This window comes from Lagopus muta, chromosome 2, assembly GCF_023343835.1.
Source record: "Lagopus muta isolate bLagMut1 chromosome 2, bLagMut1 primary, whole genome shotgun sequence".
In the NCBI taxonomy this organism is placed as follows: Eukaryota; Metazoa; Chordata; class Aves; order Galliformes; family Phasianidae; genus Lagopus; species Lagopus muta.
This window is the reverse complement of record NC_064434.1, coordinates 54183685-54200890: the sequence shown is the minus strand read 5'-3', so window position 1 is coordinate 54200890 and position 17206 is coordinate 54183685. Positions and strand designations below refer to the sequence as shown.

General features: G+C 37.5%; 1 protein-coding gene across 6 annotated transcripts in view; it reads right to left on the bottom strand.

Annotated features, from left to right (window-relative positions):
• Window positions 1–5578: 5578 nt before the first annotated feature.
• The window catches only part of EYA4 (EYA transcriptional coactivator and phosphatase 4), a 151537-nt gene continuing 139909 nt past the window's right edge, over window positions 5579–17206 (bottom strand). For all 6 annotated transcript variants that reach the window (XM_048936092.1, XM_048936094.1, XM_048936095.1 and 3 more), the window contains 6 exons: window positions 16628–16686; window positions 16362–16522; window positions 14324–14438; window positions 12423–12544; window positions 9696–9796; window positions 5579–8044 (listed from right to left, as the gene is read on the bottom strand). In XM_048936092.1, coding sequence (XP_048792049.1) covers window positions 7964–8044; window positions 9696–9796; window positions 12423–12544; window positions 14324–14438; window positions 16362–16522; window positions 16628–16686 — 639 coding nt within the window. In that variant the 3' untranslated portion in view covers window positions 5579–7963. The remainder of the gene's footprint in view (window positions 8045–9695; window positions 9797–12422; window positions 12545–14323; window positions 14439–16361; window positions 16523–16627; window positions 16687–17206) is intronic.

Genomic DNA, 17206 nt, shown 5'->3' with positions numbered 1-17206 from the left:
GTAGTGGTGAGGGAACAAGTAACATGTAGGAGGTAAATGAAATATTTGTCTTGCTAAGCCACATTCAGATTGAAGGATGTTCAGCCCAGCTGCAATGAGGTAGGAGCTGGCTTGGAAAACCACGTGTAAATGATAGCCTGGGATGTGCACCACCACCCAGAGTATTTAGACACAAACTCTAGAGAAGTCAGTGTCCAAACCTGCAGTGAATTACACAGAACTACTTCCCGTGTGGTTTCCACTGTTCTCAGGTGGGGCTTGCAAAAGCTTTTTATCCACTATAATGGAAATGACTGAATCCCCCTGACTTTTCACCTGGGGTTGTGAATCTAATGACTAAATTTAGAGGCTAGGTTAGGTGATTGCAAAACCCATCCAGGTGCATGCCCTCTGCCCTCTGCATGTGCTGTGGATGCTTCTGTGCGCACATGGACACATGCACACACTCCAGCCTCACTTTTCCAGGCTGATACCAAGTGAATCCTACCTTAGACCCTGCTTCAGGGCATTGAATTGGAGGCATGTTTTGAATTTTTTCTTATGAAAGAAATGGCTCACAGAGGACTTCATCACAGTAGATTTGAAAACTGTATGCAGAATTAATCTGTGTCATCCCGCCTCTGTTGAGATACTGCTGTGTCATGAAAAAAAACATTATAAAACAGGAGGTTCCTGTGTAGGATAGGACAATCTTCTGCCCTTCAAAGGAAGGATCCCAAGGTTTCTTGAGCTCCATGCTGCCACGTGCCTGGAGGATGTCTGTTTCCTTACACACATCCCACTGCTGTGGTTATTTATGGTGAATTCAAGTTTATTATTGCACAGCATTCCAACATGCAGACTCCATAGCATCTCGTGGGGAGATTGCTGCGTGATGAATAGACTGAGAAACACCAGGCAACCGGTATTACTATAACACTACATAAATATGGTTGGTTTTTTCATATAACATTAAAACACCTGATTTCCTTTAACACTGTAAACATGTCACCTTATTAGGCCTAGGAGAGCTGATGAATTTAAAGGCATTTTCAGCAAACAAGTGGCAGCCTTTCCATGTTTTACACAGAGGTAAAGGAAAGCAATCTTTATTGTGAAAACATACGGAAGCGTAAAAGGGACAGGAGAAAACTGCCATGTGCCCCAAAGTTTTCTGCAGACAGGGTAAGAGCCACCCAGGTGACACTGGTGGAAAATAGAAAGTGAGGGAAATACAGGATATAATCTCCTTGAAAGAGTTGGCACAGGCTTTTTGTTTTGTAGCTAATAAATTCAGCTTTCAGGAGGAAATCCAAATAAGCTGCATTTGCCAGTTATTAAGAATGAAAATTAATGCATTAATTATGCACAGTATTACCATCTGCTAAACAAGGTGATGTGGCCAGGATTTTATTTCTTCCTGGACATGAAGTTTAAAATTAAGACTTTTCAATCATAAAATTGTTGCCTTGAAAAAGGACAGGTAAATGTCTAAGCAAGTGCCTCATTACTGTCAGAACACTGATCTGCTGTTTCATTTACGGTAGTGTTTTTCTGGTTGTTAGACTAAAGGTCGAGTCAGCCTTTCCATTACAAATGCACTACTTTTAGGGTACTGCTGTTTGACCAGAGAAGAAAACTCTTAGCATTTAGGCAAAGTGAAAAAATTAAAACACTAGCAACTGCTTGATTTTTAGGGCTACCCCTTGGGCTGAGAAGTTTTTGACTTCTTAAGGACTTAAATTGTTACTTTCTTCCCTTCTCCCCCTCTCCTCCCCACCCCCCATATATCAGTTCTCCCTGCTAGAGCACCACTAGAACCAACTGTGTTTAAGGAGGATGTAAAAACAGGTCAGTAGAGCAAATGGGAATTGCACTCCTTACTCCTCAGGTGCTCAGATGCTTATGTGGTCATTGCCACGAGGGTGGAAGCAAGTGAGGCTATGGCAGGCAAGTTGAAGGACTGAGTGTGCAGGGTAGGTTCCCATCTCAAGGAAGGATCTGAGCAAGGTTGTCTGCCCCCACTCTCAACCAGCCTCAGGGGCCAGGTAGTTACACTGGCTCTACGTTGCCCACCAGCCAGATGAATGTTGAGCACAAACTTATTGCTCATCAAGACTACTGAGGGCTTGTGATTTCAGCTCCCAGTGAGTAATAGGAGAAGACAGACCTTGCTAATTACTTTACCTCCCTCAGCTGCCATGTGTCAGTGGCTTGCGGTGACTGCTGAGAACAAGATTGCATTTCATAAATCAGCATGCATAAGCTGTTGGAGCTGATCAGCCTCCCTCTGCACTTGGCTTTATTCTTTTCCCACTTTTTCAACCTTCCCTCCCCCCACCACTTAAAAAAAGAAATAAAAAATTATGTTTTGCTTTAAGCATGAGTGACTGCGAAGCACAGACTGTCATAAAGGGCTTCTGGTAAATACTCCTTTGCATAGGCTGAAGAAGTGTATGCCATGCTCCAGTCATAGCTTGTGCCATAAAACCAAAGCACACTAAAAGATTTGCGTGTGAGAAAGATGCATTTGAAGCTGATGCACTCCTGTGAAGATAGCAAATAGGCTGTTCAGAGGACACACAAACAAGATGAAAACATACTAGATGGAAAGGCATCAGAGAATTGATATCCCAGATAGGAGTCATACTCAACAGATTCCTACAATGGCTCAGACTTTTTTTCTGGCTGATATGGTGGGCTCCTGATTTACTTTTTCTCTAAACAGAGCTATAAATGTTTCATTCATTGGCACATATGCGTACACATAATTTGGTTTCACTGAGTCACAAATTTCTAATATTTTCCAAACAGTTCTTGTTGGTAGGGCTGTGTTTTTGTTTTTGTTTTTTTCTTTTTTTTTTTTTTCCAGTTTATTTATTTATTTATTAGTTGAAAAAGTATGTGCTTCCTGGAGAAGAGCACAGAAGATGATATAGTAGCCCAGGAAACACGAATCACTTTCCATTTGCTGCTTTTCTGCTGCTCTTCATTTTCCTAGCAACTGAGAACACAGCAGAAAAATCAAGTCTAATTAATTAATCAAGTCTAGTAATCTGTTCTCAACCTGATTTATTGATATGATCTGGTTTGTTTAAATCTACATCCTTCATTTTCCTGTGCTCTCATGCTTCATCTTTATTGGAGAGCATATTTGAATTTCTAACAATCAACATTCAGATAGATATTTGAGGACTAGTTCATCTGGCAAGGCTGAGAAATGGTATTTTGTGTGACAAATGTTTTTGTGGTGTTTTTTTTTCGCTTGTCCAACACAAATAAATAAATGTGAAATTTTCTTGTGCTTTTTTTTCTTCTCAACCAAAAAAAAAAAAAAAAATCTGCTTTTTTTGGTTGAAGTGCTGGGGTACCAAGGCCCAAGGCTCTGCCACTTGCAGTGTTGTTTCCAAGACTGTAATGGCACATCATGTGTGCTTGATCAGCTTGTAGCCCTGCTTTTTGAAATGATTTTTTTTTTTAAAGCAGAAAGCAAAGGGACTGCTACTTTCAAAACAAGAACTGCCCCCACCATGAAGCACCACTCCCAAAGACAGCATGCAGATTTTCTCAAGGCTCAGCTTCACTGGAGCACTCCAGTCTGTCTCCTTAACAACTTTTCTGTTTTGGAGAATAAGAAAAATATTAGCATAACATTAGTTAGTGAATTGTAAGAGAACTTAAATTCATGCATTATATGTCTAGATCAACAGTGTCCTCAGGCCATTGTAACAAAAAAGTTTTCTCTCCAACTGCAATCGGGAGCAAGACGTCTGCTGTCCATTGTAAGGAATCCTGAGTGCAGGACAAGGGAGGTTTCCTGCAGGGCTGCACCTTGTAAACAGCAGAGATGAGCTAGTTACTACCATACTGCAAGGGCACAGAGTTGCTTGATGTGGATCACTGGGACAGCACAGACATACTTAAGAGGAATCCAAGGTCATGCTCAGTTCCCATAAGAGATATTCTTTACTGAGGGTTTCAACCACAAACCAAACATCTTACAAAATGTTATAGTGCAGAAAATGACATTTCCAAGTGTATTTATTGAGAAATAGTAAAGATGTACATAATTTTACAAGCTTTTAATTTTAATTTACATTTTCTTAAATTATGTAGGCCCCAATAAACTATAATCTGCTAATACAGAACAGACAACCTTGGCTTCAATTTTATCTCAAAAATGCTGCTATTGCTGGGATTTGGCTCATGTCACTTCAGCTCCTCTTCAAAGATACTAAATACCATATTCATTTCAAGCACATGCTTGGTATCACTCCTGTAAAGTAGAGATGACTTTTGAACCAAAATCCCGGATCTGGACACAAACTCACAGCTAAAATTCAGGTTTCCTACTGTGGGCCAAGTCCACATTCACCACAAACTCTGCAGTTCAGTTGGCTGCAGGATTTCATCTGCTCTGAGATGAAGTGTGCCTGTATACAGGATTTTGATTTGGCTTCATCTCTCTTGTCAGTGCTTACACTGGAACATACTCTGCATCTACTGTGGATGCAAACACTTCTGCTCACGCTGGCTTTTAATGAAATCATTAATTGGGAGCTAGCTGCCACCTATGCCTTTGTGTGCTATCTCCATAGGCATCTAAAAACAATTATCATTTTTAGCTTTTGCTTCCTTTTTCACTGATAGGCTGAACTGCATGGAGTTATATCTATTTAAGTTACTAATTTGTGACTGCAATCACACTATGTTTGTATTCTGCAAGCTGAGTATTCAAATGCCTAATGAACTTTCAAGTTCTGAACTGACTGAAAACGCTTCGAGTATCAGCAAAATGCATTGTATTCTACACGTCATTTGCACAGAATACTTGCAAACATGAACTGTGCTCAATCTTGATTATTCAGGTGAGGCTGAAGGGAAGGCAGTTTCTGATTAATACGTTGTTGAATTAAAATGCACTCAATGTCAAAATGACCAGCCGTCAGCTTAATCCCATCTGGAACAGTCTGTCTTGACTACATCTCTGCCTTGGTCATTTTCTCCTCTCTGTTGTTCATGCAGGAAAATTTATCCATGTCCTTTGTTTCTACGAAACAGGCATGCGCAACACAATCCTGTTCAAGGATATATAACAATTTCTTTTGCTTATCAAGACAGTATTTGTGCTCTGCAATTTTACTTTAGAGTTTTAGGATTGTGAAAGTTTTTTGAGATAAATCTTTGTGGGTTTTTTTTTTTTTTGGTGCATTTTTTGTGGATTATTTTTATAATTAACTTTCACTGACTTGGGACACAGAATTCAAGTTAAAATCAGAACTTTACTGTGTTCTGCAAAACTTCCCTCATTTTGCCTTCACCTCCTCTCTGAACGTCCAGTATAATAATTGAGTCAGTTTTGCCAGAGAGGTAAGAACAACTCCCCTGCAAACTTTTTTAAGAACTGATGGTTGTTGCTGGGCTATTGTTTGTTCTAACATCTGATTTGGTAAAGAACACTGAAAAACTAAAGAAAAAAAGAGAAATAAAATAGCTTCATGCATTTAGATAATGCTATCATTTGTTAAAAAAAAAAAAAAAAAGAGAGAAAGAAGGAAAAAAAAAGAATTGAAAAAAGCTATTTCATCATACCAATTTTTTTTTTTTTTTTTTAAATAAAAACTTTTATACTGACATTCTCATGCAATGTTATGGTGCTGGAACTTGAGAAGGGCTTTGTTCAACCTTTTTTCCTGTTCCAGTAGAAACATTTTTTTCCCACTTGAAGACTATGAAAAACTGGCACCACAGGTCTTATGAAAATGTACTTCTAAGCAAATGTGACTAGGCAAGTTCTGTAAATATAAATAAGGTATGTATCATTTTTATTTGTTGAATACACATATCTATCACCCACGTAACTGGTGTATAGTGATTTCATGTGTGGTTATTCTCATGGCTTCACACTTTCCAATGATAACAAAAAATTATTTTTCTTTTATGATGACTTGTATATCCAATTCCAAAGCAGCAAACAAATTCCATTTTCATGAAGTTACAAAAGAGTTTTGTCTTGATTTTTTAGTAGCTCCAAGCTTTCACCTACCAAATAACTTTCATGTAATACATCAACAAAGATGAAATCTGCTTACTACCTGGTAACTAGGCATACACTGGCTTCAAAACAGGGGTGGAAGAAATTCAGCTCAGTGCTGATAGCTGTACTTCTGTAAGCATCATTGGAGTTTACATTTAACATCTCTTGTTCACACTTCTTCACAGAGTCAGAGCACAGGCAACCTCAGGCATCTCCACATAGAGTAATAAAAATCAAAAAAGCAGTTTCCATCTTCTGCAATGAAAGATGAACCACTGCAGTTGCTGTAGAGTGTCCATGTGGAGTGCTGGGGCTCTTCTGTTGAAAACGGACCTTGCTCATTTTCCAGAGCTGAAAGATAGCTTGTTCAGTACTTGCAAGGTAATTATCACCATGTGGACCAAAATTATTAATATATATGACTAAAGTTAACATATTTCTCAGTATTTCTTCATCAAAATCTCCTCCTTATCCTCTCTTCAGATGCCTGGCATGCTGTTGAAATATCTGAATGCAAAGACCCTTAAGGGTTGCTCCTATATATTAATCTTTCGTAATCAAAATTAGGTGAAGAAAGACATGTTGACCCAAAACAGAAGACATCTGTATGTGGAACTAAATGGAAAAGCTACTAAAATATGCCAAAATATTGACCAAAATGGACTGTACTCCTGAGTGGGCCAGTGCCATCTTGCCAGCAATTCCAGCTGCCTAAATATGCTGAATATAGCATTATTTGTGCATTTGACCAGTAAGACATTCCTTAGAATTCTTTTGTTTCTAAAGAACCTGTGTTTTATCCTCCATCTGTGCTTAATTTAATATTTTCACCTTCCAGTAATGCCATTAGTGCACTCCAGATACTTCATCAGTTGGCTGCGAGTTTGTTCCTTGAAATACAGCAAATACACTCATTGCATGGCTTTCAGTGGACTAAGTAATTCATGAAAATGGCTCCTAGTTATCTCATCAGAGAATCAAGAAATGATGTTGAAGGTGTTAAACTCTTCTTTTTTAGCTTTCATGGTAGCGGTCCCCACTATCAACCTCCCAACATACTCTCAACTTTCCTCAGTCAGTGGAATTATTGAGGATCCAAATAAAAACACAAACTTTCCTTTATTATTCTTTCTTCTTACTGCAACAAAAACTTAAATGCTTTGGTGCAGTCACTCTCTTTGATTTCTCTGAATTTCAAATTTGGTCATGTCAAAAATTATCACAAAGGCTTTTTTTTTGTTTGTTTATCTACATAGTTTTTAACCAAAGTTACATTATAACACACAAACACAGTCTTCTCCTTAAGGCACAACACATCATTATGCACATTCTGTTTGCCAAACTTATAAAAGAGACAATATTATATAACCCTCTCCCTCCCCAACCCCCAAAAAGAAAGAAAAATTGCATCCACTTCCAAAATCAGCTGCTAATAAAGTCACAGTAAGTTATTTTCATCAATAATTTACACAAATTACAGGTCTAGACAGGATTGTCATTATACAGTCTGAGTGCATTCCAATTCAGATTTTCTGGGTTAGGTAGGCTAAAGTCTGGTTCAAACCTCAGTGCTGAGAATATATCCCATTTTGAGGAATGTTGTTGAACAACACCTTGTCGGTTGGAAAACGCATGTTGGTGCTTTGCCAGTTCGAGTCCTTTGTTCACTCCTGTCAGGGCTCATTCGGTGTGTACCAGCAACCTCCACAGTTTTAATCCATTTAAAACGTTGCATATATAAGACCATAGAGCTTCCTTACGTAGCGCTAATGTTTTAACTCCATTCAGCAATCTGAATTCTTCAATTTGGAATTTTTAATTCCAAATATTTCTTCCCTTCTTAAGACAATTCATATGTGTAAAGCCAGAGGCATTGAATCACACATAAAAATTCAGTGTACTTGAAATATATATATATAAAAAAGGATCGCCAACTTTAGAACACAGTTACAAATACTCTAGTTCCAGTGCTTGATGGAGAGCCAAGAGGTCCGAATGACTGGATATCCTCCAGAAAGGCATGTTGTGCTGTGTTTGTCAGAGGGGGGAAAAAGGTCAGGAACAATGAACGCTATGACAGAGGGCGGTATCTGATGCATGAGACTAGTCAGGTTACCACCATGGCGTTTACACCACTGTGTTTCTGGAATGATTTTTGCTAGTAAGGTACTGACAAAAATCAGGCCAAAATAGATCTGAGCTCAACAGTTCACCTGAAGGTAAAAAAAATTAGGCAGCCTTTCTTAATAGTGTCTTTATAAAGAGCCCATTATTTAGTGAGGGCTATTTGCTTTCTTGTTATCATGGAAACCCATACAAAGGAGCATTAACAGGAAATCTGCTTCTGTTCCACTTGTTATACTTTGCAAGAGACTGAAAGCTCATTTGAAAAGTTATAAGACTTTCATAAAATGTGGCTTCACACACACTTTGAAACAGAGTTGAATTACAGTTTTGTCCTTCTGGGAGGAAAAGAAAAATAAATATCTTTTGAGGAGAAAATAACACATTTCTGTACTTAAAAGAAGATAATGTGTTGCAGAAAGCATCAGCGTCTCTGAGAGTTGCAGGTAAATGCACTTTTCTCCTTCAGCAATTGATCAGAGTAGAATTGAAGTCATACTTTCATGTTCTGTTCAGATCTATTTGTAATATGCTCTATTCAACCATTTCTCTGAATTCTGTTATCTATTCATGCAGTGTAGCCAATATTTAGAAAAAAAAGCATGCCAAACTGGAAAGTACACAATCCAGCCACCATTGTTTAGCACAATCTATGAAAGACCCATCACCAGTACCTATATCAAGGAACCATTTGGAATAAGCATTTCAGTTATTTTCATTATGTTTCCGTTCCTCCTACACTGTACAAGCTTAATACTTTGAGGACAATTAATTCCATTACTTCTAGCACAAAGACATTTTTACAATTTATGCAGGTGTGCAGAGGCAAAAAATAAATAAATCTGTTTCTGCACATTTGAGGGTCTATACTGTGAAGCATGGTTCAAATTTCTACTAATTTGATCTCCTTCTGAACATAGAAAATTTATCAGGTGAAGTTTAGATTTGAATTCATCAGATGAGGAAACAATACTTCTAAATAATTTTTTTTTAGAAAATGATTTATTGCGCAGTCTTTATGTTGTTTTCTTTTTCTGCTTGCAGATGCTTATTTCCTGAATCAAACTGCATGTTCATCCTGTGTGCTCAACCAACTACAGATCTGTCTTTATTTAAGTAAAAAATCTGCACAATCTTTTTAATGGTTTTTTACATTCTCCATAACACCTCTTTTCAAACCTACCTGGTTTCACTGTTTAAGGAGAATGACCACTCAACCTTCATGTCAAACCCATGATATATCTGTAATTTGTTTGATCTTAGTCAGACATTTTTGCCCCGATGTTTTTTGTGGTTTTTTTTGTCAATTTTTAAATGATTTTGCTTTTTTTTTTTTTTTTTTTTCTTCTTTCTTTCCAAACTGAAATAAAGCAAATGCTAGAATCCAAATGGTTCATTTTACTTTAAGTGCTGACGTCATCATGCTCTTATGGCCTTGTGTCTGTAGACTGAAATGATTTGTCATTCTGCCATTGTACAAAACTGACAGAAATGCAAACAGAAAGGCTTGCATTAGTAGCTATGTATCACACCAACATTTCAGGAGACAGGTTACCTTTTTTGCTGCCTGTTCTTCTTCTACACCATCCCCAATTACAACATATACTACTTTTCTGCCAAACCTTTGCATTATTCGTTCAAAGCAACTTTCTTTTCCTGGAAGATAAATGAGATAAAAGTTCAGAGTGAAGTTACCTGATTAGCTGCATGCTCCTCATCTCGGCCATCTCCAATCACAACATAAGTTATGTTAGTGCCAAATCTGGACACTATACGCTCAAAACAGCTCTCTTTGCCTGAAAAACAATGCACTACTTGTTCAAGCTATCAAGCAAGTTACCATGATGCTCTACAAAGGTTTACTGCAGAGCTAAGACATCGCTACTACTACTTATTTTTTATAGTTCCCAGCCTTAAGATTTAGAGCTAAAACTGCTCAGAAACAATTAACACTGTTAGTGACACTAAGCTGATTTGGGTGAAATTAAATCCCTTTCTTAAGAGTCACAGGAAAGCTGCTAAAATAAAGGAATTAGCAGTGCTGCAAAAACAAATAGGTTAGTGAAAGGAAAATTGAAATTAAATGTTTCCCTATTCCTGTAGTAATAATTTTTCAAGGACTGCAGCAATTTCAGGGCTAGTATATCTACAAATTAAGCCATGTAGCAATGGAAAATGTGTTTGGAAAACAATGGATACCAAAAATAAAACTAGACAACAGGTTCCTGGGAGAACTTCCATGAAGTATTTGGCTCTTCTGGAGGAATGTGGAAACAAGCAGGCTAAGCCAATAACAATAAATAGGATTTAAAAGTGCCAAGCAAAGTCACCTATCCATCTTCCCACTGTACTGCAGCTTCAATTTAACAGCAAATGCTTGCGTTATTGATCCATGAACTGTCCAGATAAAATGATTTCGCTGTTTCCACAGGCATCTCCATATTTAATTAATTTTTCCCTTAGGAAGCATCTCTCTGATATGCAACCTATGCATGCTCCATTGCAATTTAACCACAATTTATTGTCATACCTCCCATTAATGTAGAAAAAAGATTATTTTCTTTTTGTAATAGCTTTTTACCTGACGTCTTCCCTCCTCCCCTCCCCCCCCAGGATTTTCAGTCTCCTCTCTTAAGCTCCTGATTTCTGTATCTCTGATTCTTAGTGCTCTTCTCTTGCTTTTCTTCAGATGGTCCAATAGAAAAAGGCTTGCAATTATGAAAAGCATTCTGTGTATTAATTGTCCAATCAGGATCTGATTTCAGTGTGTGCAAGCAACAGCTACAGTTTTAGTCCTGTGCCCAACAGAAAGCAGAGGTCACTGAAATGAAAAGTAGGTCCTGTACCGAAGAGAGTTTGCTGTGTTCCTAAGAGGGATGAGACAGAAGCCACTGTTCCTACAAGGAAATCATGGTGTAGGACTCCTTCCACAGAGCCTCCAGAGATGCAGCTTCACTCCTCAACCCCTTAGGTGCTGTCAGCATGATTTTCTTTGTTCTGAGTGTAATCTCATTAACTGAAGCCAACATACAGGCTGTATGACAGATGACATTAATTCCAGAAACTTCTCCAAAGCTTACTGTATTTGGGATACATTGTTCCCTGAATTTTTCAAAGGATTTGAGGCATTTCTGTCTCAAGGGATGAGCTATAGCTAATTAACAGATAACCGAGATAATAAATTTTCCTAACATTGTTATAATATAAATTTTGTCACTTTCTCACTTTTTTTTCACTTGCAAAAAACAGTTAGGAAATATAGTATTTTTTTAATAAAGTGGCGCTGTCCTTGTTATTCAAGATATTGTAGTCAACATTCTTAAATTACTAAATGTCAAATCATGAAATCTGCCAAAATTACTGCTAGTAGTAGACTGTGTCATATGTCCAATTTCCTGCCAATATTTGAAGGAGGAGGGACGACTACTTATGAGGGTGGATAGCGATAGGACAAGGGGGAATGGTTTAAAATAAGACAGGAGATTTAGGTTAGGTATTAGGAGGAAGTTTTTCACACAGAGGGCGGTGACGCACTGGAACAGGTTGCCCAAGGAGGTTGTGGATGCCCCATCCCTGGAGGCATTCAAGGCCAGGCTGGATGTGGCTCTGGGTAGCCTGGTCTGGTGGTTGGTGACCCAGCCCACAGCAAGGGGGTTGAAACTTAATGATCATTGTGATCTTTTTCAACCCAGGCCATTCTATGATTCTATGATTCTATGATCTCACAGGGCTGGTAACTTATATTACATTTGGATGTGATTCCAAAATATATGACTCTCCAAACTATACATAAGCCCCTTCAAATACCCAGTTAGCAGCAGAATAGGGAAGTGCCCTTGTGGCATCCATCAGCACAGCTTCTGTGGGTACCAGTCATCATTATGCTCAGTAATATGCTGTAATTCCAAAAAAGCTTTGGAAGCTGTGGTGTACCTTACATAGAGCTGAAGATCAGAACAGAGATTATTGTAACAAAATTTCTATTTGGATTAGAATTAATGAAACACTTTTCTTCATTATTCTCTGCACATTTTATGTTCTCTGTATTTTAAGTAGGAGTTTCTGAGGCTTTTAATCAGTACTGGAACCTTTATCATATTAGGCATACATGAAAAGAAGCTAAATTAGGAATACTATTATTTACATATACAACTGAACATGTGCAACGTCTGATTTTTAACTAAGAACATGTTAGGAACATGGTTTTGAATCCATCCATTACTGGCAAGCAATTATTAATAATGCAGAGTAGTTAGAATGAATGAAGGAATAATTTTCTTACCTATTTTAGTTGCACTGTAAATATTTTCAATGGGAAAAGCTCCTCCTAAACTGTATAGCAAGACTTTTGCAAGTGCTGGGATAAGCTGGGTTGTTGTTACCAACACATTTACACAGTTACTCCTAAAATGAGAGAAACATGGTTTAAAACATTTACCCAAATGCTGATGAGGTGAACCAGCTGTGGAGAGCATATTCAAGGTTTCTCAACATTCACTTTCACTCACACAGCAGTGCTACTCAGCACCATCACTTCCAGAAAAATGTACGTACACTTTTTGGCAAAATCCTTTGAAATGTATATAGGCATGATTTATAGGAAGTATTCCAGGCTGATTTATGAAAACCAAGTCCTTGAAGATGAGTCCACTGAAACATACATATAAGATCACTACCTCTGAAGACAGACATCCCAGTGCCTTCAAAGCATCATTTTCCTGCTCGGGATTACTTGGCAGTAGCTACCAGCCAAATTAAAGTGTTGGGAGAAAGCAAAAACATCATTTGTTACTCCTGTCTTGAGGGGAAATAAGTGGCCAATATACATTTCTGCACACTGACATCACTTTCTTCATGTTTCAAGAGTAATTTTTTTCTTTTTTTTTTTCTTTTTTTTTTTTGAGACAAGGGAGAGACAATCATAATCACATTAATAGATAGCATTGAATGGAAAGGTTGAAAGCTTGAATGGAGAAGCTGAGCTTAGCTGTTACACAACAGAAAACTGAAAGCCAGGACATTTCAGGCACTGACAGGCTGGAACATGTGTTTGGTCATGGAACTGAGAGCAACTAGTTGTGATTTTTGGTCCTTCTGTGAGCCCCAAGGCAGACCGCAGGCTATTATTTCTGTCTTAATGTATCTCAGTTTCTTGTCATTAACATGTAAGTGAAGTTTAGCTGCCTCACGGGCATATCTTCTAAAAATTTACAGCTGTACAGTTATTTGATGACAAGATAAATGACTGTTATTTAGCAGTCCTGAGCCAGTGACAACAGTTTATCACATTCATCCTGCGATGCCCAACTGATCGACGTTATACAATGTCTTTTTGAAGACTAACAATTTGGAAAGAAATGCAGAGCTAAACACAATGACTAACACAGTTTTTTTAGTTTTTTTTTCTCATGACTTATGATACTGTGAAAAAATTTAAACAATAACAAATTGAGAGGCATATTGCAAAAGCAACTACTTTTAAAATTATTTTTCACATCTTTCCAAGTTTGTTCTTTCTTGCTCAACAGTTTTTTTACCCACAGATATGTTTAGAAGGCAAGATGGCTTCCTTGTAGTTTAAGGACATGTTTTGAGGATTTCCAATAAAATACATATTAAATAGATTACTAAGCAGCAGCAGTTTTCACAGCTCCATTATTTCACATGAACAGTTATGGGATCCCAGGCTTTTATCTGAGTCATAGTATCAAACACAGATATTCATCCTTCTGAAAACTTAGATATATGTTTAATCATACTGATCTGTTTGGAGGACAGAATAAACATGATTTTCTCTTTGGGGATTTATAGAGTACTTAGGTACCACTGTGAATAGGCACAAACACTGAAGTCCAGAATAGGCAGACTTGGAGTTCTAACATGCTGCCCACAGGATAAATAGCTTAAAGCCTGGCTCACAATTACAAAATACACTTTCAATGTTCACAGGACCATACATTACATTCTGAAAGACCTTTCCTACTACTCAGTGTGGAAATGGCAGAAAATGAAATTATTTTCCACGGAATTTTTCCTATTTCCTATTCAAAAGTTGTATTACACCTGTACTGTTCTTTAAAAGTACTAGTATACTTTAACTTGAAATGCCACAAAATAGCCCTAAATATCCATAATGAAAACTTCCTTTTATTAAAAAAAAAAAAAAAAAGACTCAATACATACCTTGTGCTGATAATTGATAAGGATTTAAGTGCATTTGTTAGCCAGGAGTCTGTCAGAGCTTCAATCTCTGCTCTTAATTGCAACCATGCATCTCTTTTTGCAGGACCTAGGAGTCCTTTTATGAAAAAAGCAAGAAAGGAAATATAATTAAATTCTGTGTTAACTGGAATGTACAGATTTTCAGTTACTGTTTCAATTTTAAATTTCACCAGAACTTGAAAAAATGTCTTTTTTTTTTTTTTTCTCCCAAATTTATATTCACACACTTGACTTTGTTTCCAAGCGTATCTCTCAAAACTACCTATCTTTTCAAACAAAGTTCTTACATACATCTTACCCTGATTATAGAGGCAGTGACAAGGAGACCCATGCCATGGGGATCATAGGCAGACACACTGAGAAACTAATTACTTTATTACAAACTTGTCTTTATGGTATTTGCATGTCTTTGTAACTGCCTTGCTTGTCACTCTGTATATAGGTACACCTCAGGTTTTGCATATGGAAATATGACATTTGTTTGCTGATGACTTGCTCTTCATGTCCTTTTGTAGTTAGCAGTTCCATTTAGTCAGTAGTTAGTTTCATTTACAGCATTTGCAGCTCTGAAATGGTTGTGCATCTTCTGACCTTATACCTCACATAGTCCTTTAAAACACTTAAGAATCTTTAAAGTACGAATGGTCAGATTTCAACAAAACCCACCCAACTTCATGAGTATTGAAACCTGGCTTTTTTAAAACCAAGCAAGCCTCCTGCTGCATTTTACCAGCTACTCTGAAAGAGATTTATATGAAAAAAATATTTTATAAGAAAACCCTGTAAACCTTTGGATAATAATGTTTCAAGTATTCTTAATATGTAAGAACACCTTTCATGATACCAACAAAGGGCAAGGCAGAACAGTTGAAAGCCAGTCATCTACTAATATCCTTTGCTCCTCTGGCTTGATCTTGTGGCACATAAAGACTCCAAAATACTAACAATTAAAAAAAAATATGTCAGATATGCCCATTTAGGAAGTGATTAACCTAGTGACTAATCCACAGTCCATGCTAGTAGTACTGTTAATTATTTGTGAGAGACTGGAAGAAATGCTAAAAGACCGCTGACGTGGTTTTACTAAAGGTAAATTGAAAATTCCTCTAAAATTCATTTTATCTGAATTGAAAGAGTCCATGCTCTAGAATGGGAAATTGTTCACTGGGACTCTGTCCTGGTTGGGTTTGCCTTCTCTCCTTCTCAATTGTGGCTTTAGAAATGTTTGAAGATTTTGGAAGTATTTCCTGATCTCACAGTCTTTTCTTGGGAGGTTCCTCAGAATAGGGTTACCTGCCTCTACAAGTTACACAGGACTCTCCAAAACAGATTCTTGGAGTTCTGCTGTTACGATTTCCTAAAATCCTGCTGCCACTGACATTAGAGAGTCCATGAATGAAAGCAGGAACAGGAAAGCTTTTGCCCCAGATGAGGCTGGGATTTCTTGCTAACACAATTAGCTGTGTATGCAACAAAGATAACAAAAAGAGCTAGTCATATGGCAGTGCTAAAGGTTTCCTGCTTCCCCTAGTGAAAACAGAATAGCAGGTGTAGAGCAAAGAATTAAGCAATGTGTTGTTGCCAAACAGATCTTGAAAATGTAGAATGGAAAAGAGTGCCACCCAGAGCTACTCTGTGCTGTGGAAATTTTAAAATTTCCTCTTTTCTAGAATAACAGCTTATTTGAAGTAAAATAAGCGTCTTAATCAATCAGTAAGTCAAGAGGAGGTAGGTGTAATTGTGCTGGACTTGAAGGAGACAAGTGGGCTGTCTACAAGTTAAACAAAAGCCTGCCCTGCTTCCCTGGCTCTGGTTCTCCTGCACAGTGGCATAACATTGGATCTGTCCTTACAGTCAGGAGCTTTTATTTGCCCAAGGTCCAGTCAGATTACTTTCATTTCAGTCTGTGGTTTGAAAGGCACTTCAACTTGGCAGGAGTTTACTGCCACACAGATGAACCTTATCAGCATTCTAAATCGTTTTTCACAATTAAACTCACCTCCTATGTTGTTCTTGTAAGTATTATACAACTCTTTTACTCTTCTGTAACGGAAAGCCAGCTTCCTCATCCAGTCAACCCCTCCTCTTACACCTGTTGGCAGACAAAGGTTTGCACTACTTGCAGCTGCATGGAAGCCATCAGTTGCAAAACTGTAGGTACTGCAAACACCCAAAATACAGCAAAAATAAATACAATGTATTCCTGTAAATGCTCAATTTATTTAATCTTTGTAGAGAAAAATTGAAGCAAATGCTCTATCTTACCTTAGGTCTTGTCCATTATCATCAGAAGAAACATCATCTATGTGAACTTGATCACATTCCTGTTGAAAAAAACATCAAAAGATAAATTATTTTAAAGAAGCCTATGCTCACCATATATATGCTCAGTACAGATATTGAAGAAATGATCATTGCAGGCCATTAGCTCTACCAGAAGATGGCAGCATATGTACACTTACAGCTTCATACCATCATCAGTTTCTTAAAAAAAAAAAACCCACAAATTTCAACTACATTGAACCAATCAGTTAAAATAGGTATTTTAAAAAGTGCCTTGTAATTTTTTTCTTCAAATAACAATTATTTTAATTGGAAAAAAAAAAAGAGCAATTATAAGTCTCCATCTCTCTAGCATATTAATATTCCAAAATCACTGAAACTATATTTCCCTGTTCCCTAAAAACTAGAAATTTTGAGCAAGTCTTCAGGAATCTGAATGCTTATCATTTTCCTGTCTTGATTTATCTGAATGTCTTTGGCTAAGAAATCAAAGATAATCAAAGCAGACCTGGAGAAATGCGCTATTTCCTGGTTTTGGAGAGATGCAAATAACTCCAGGAA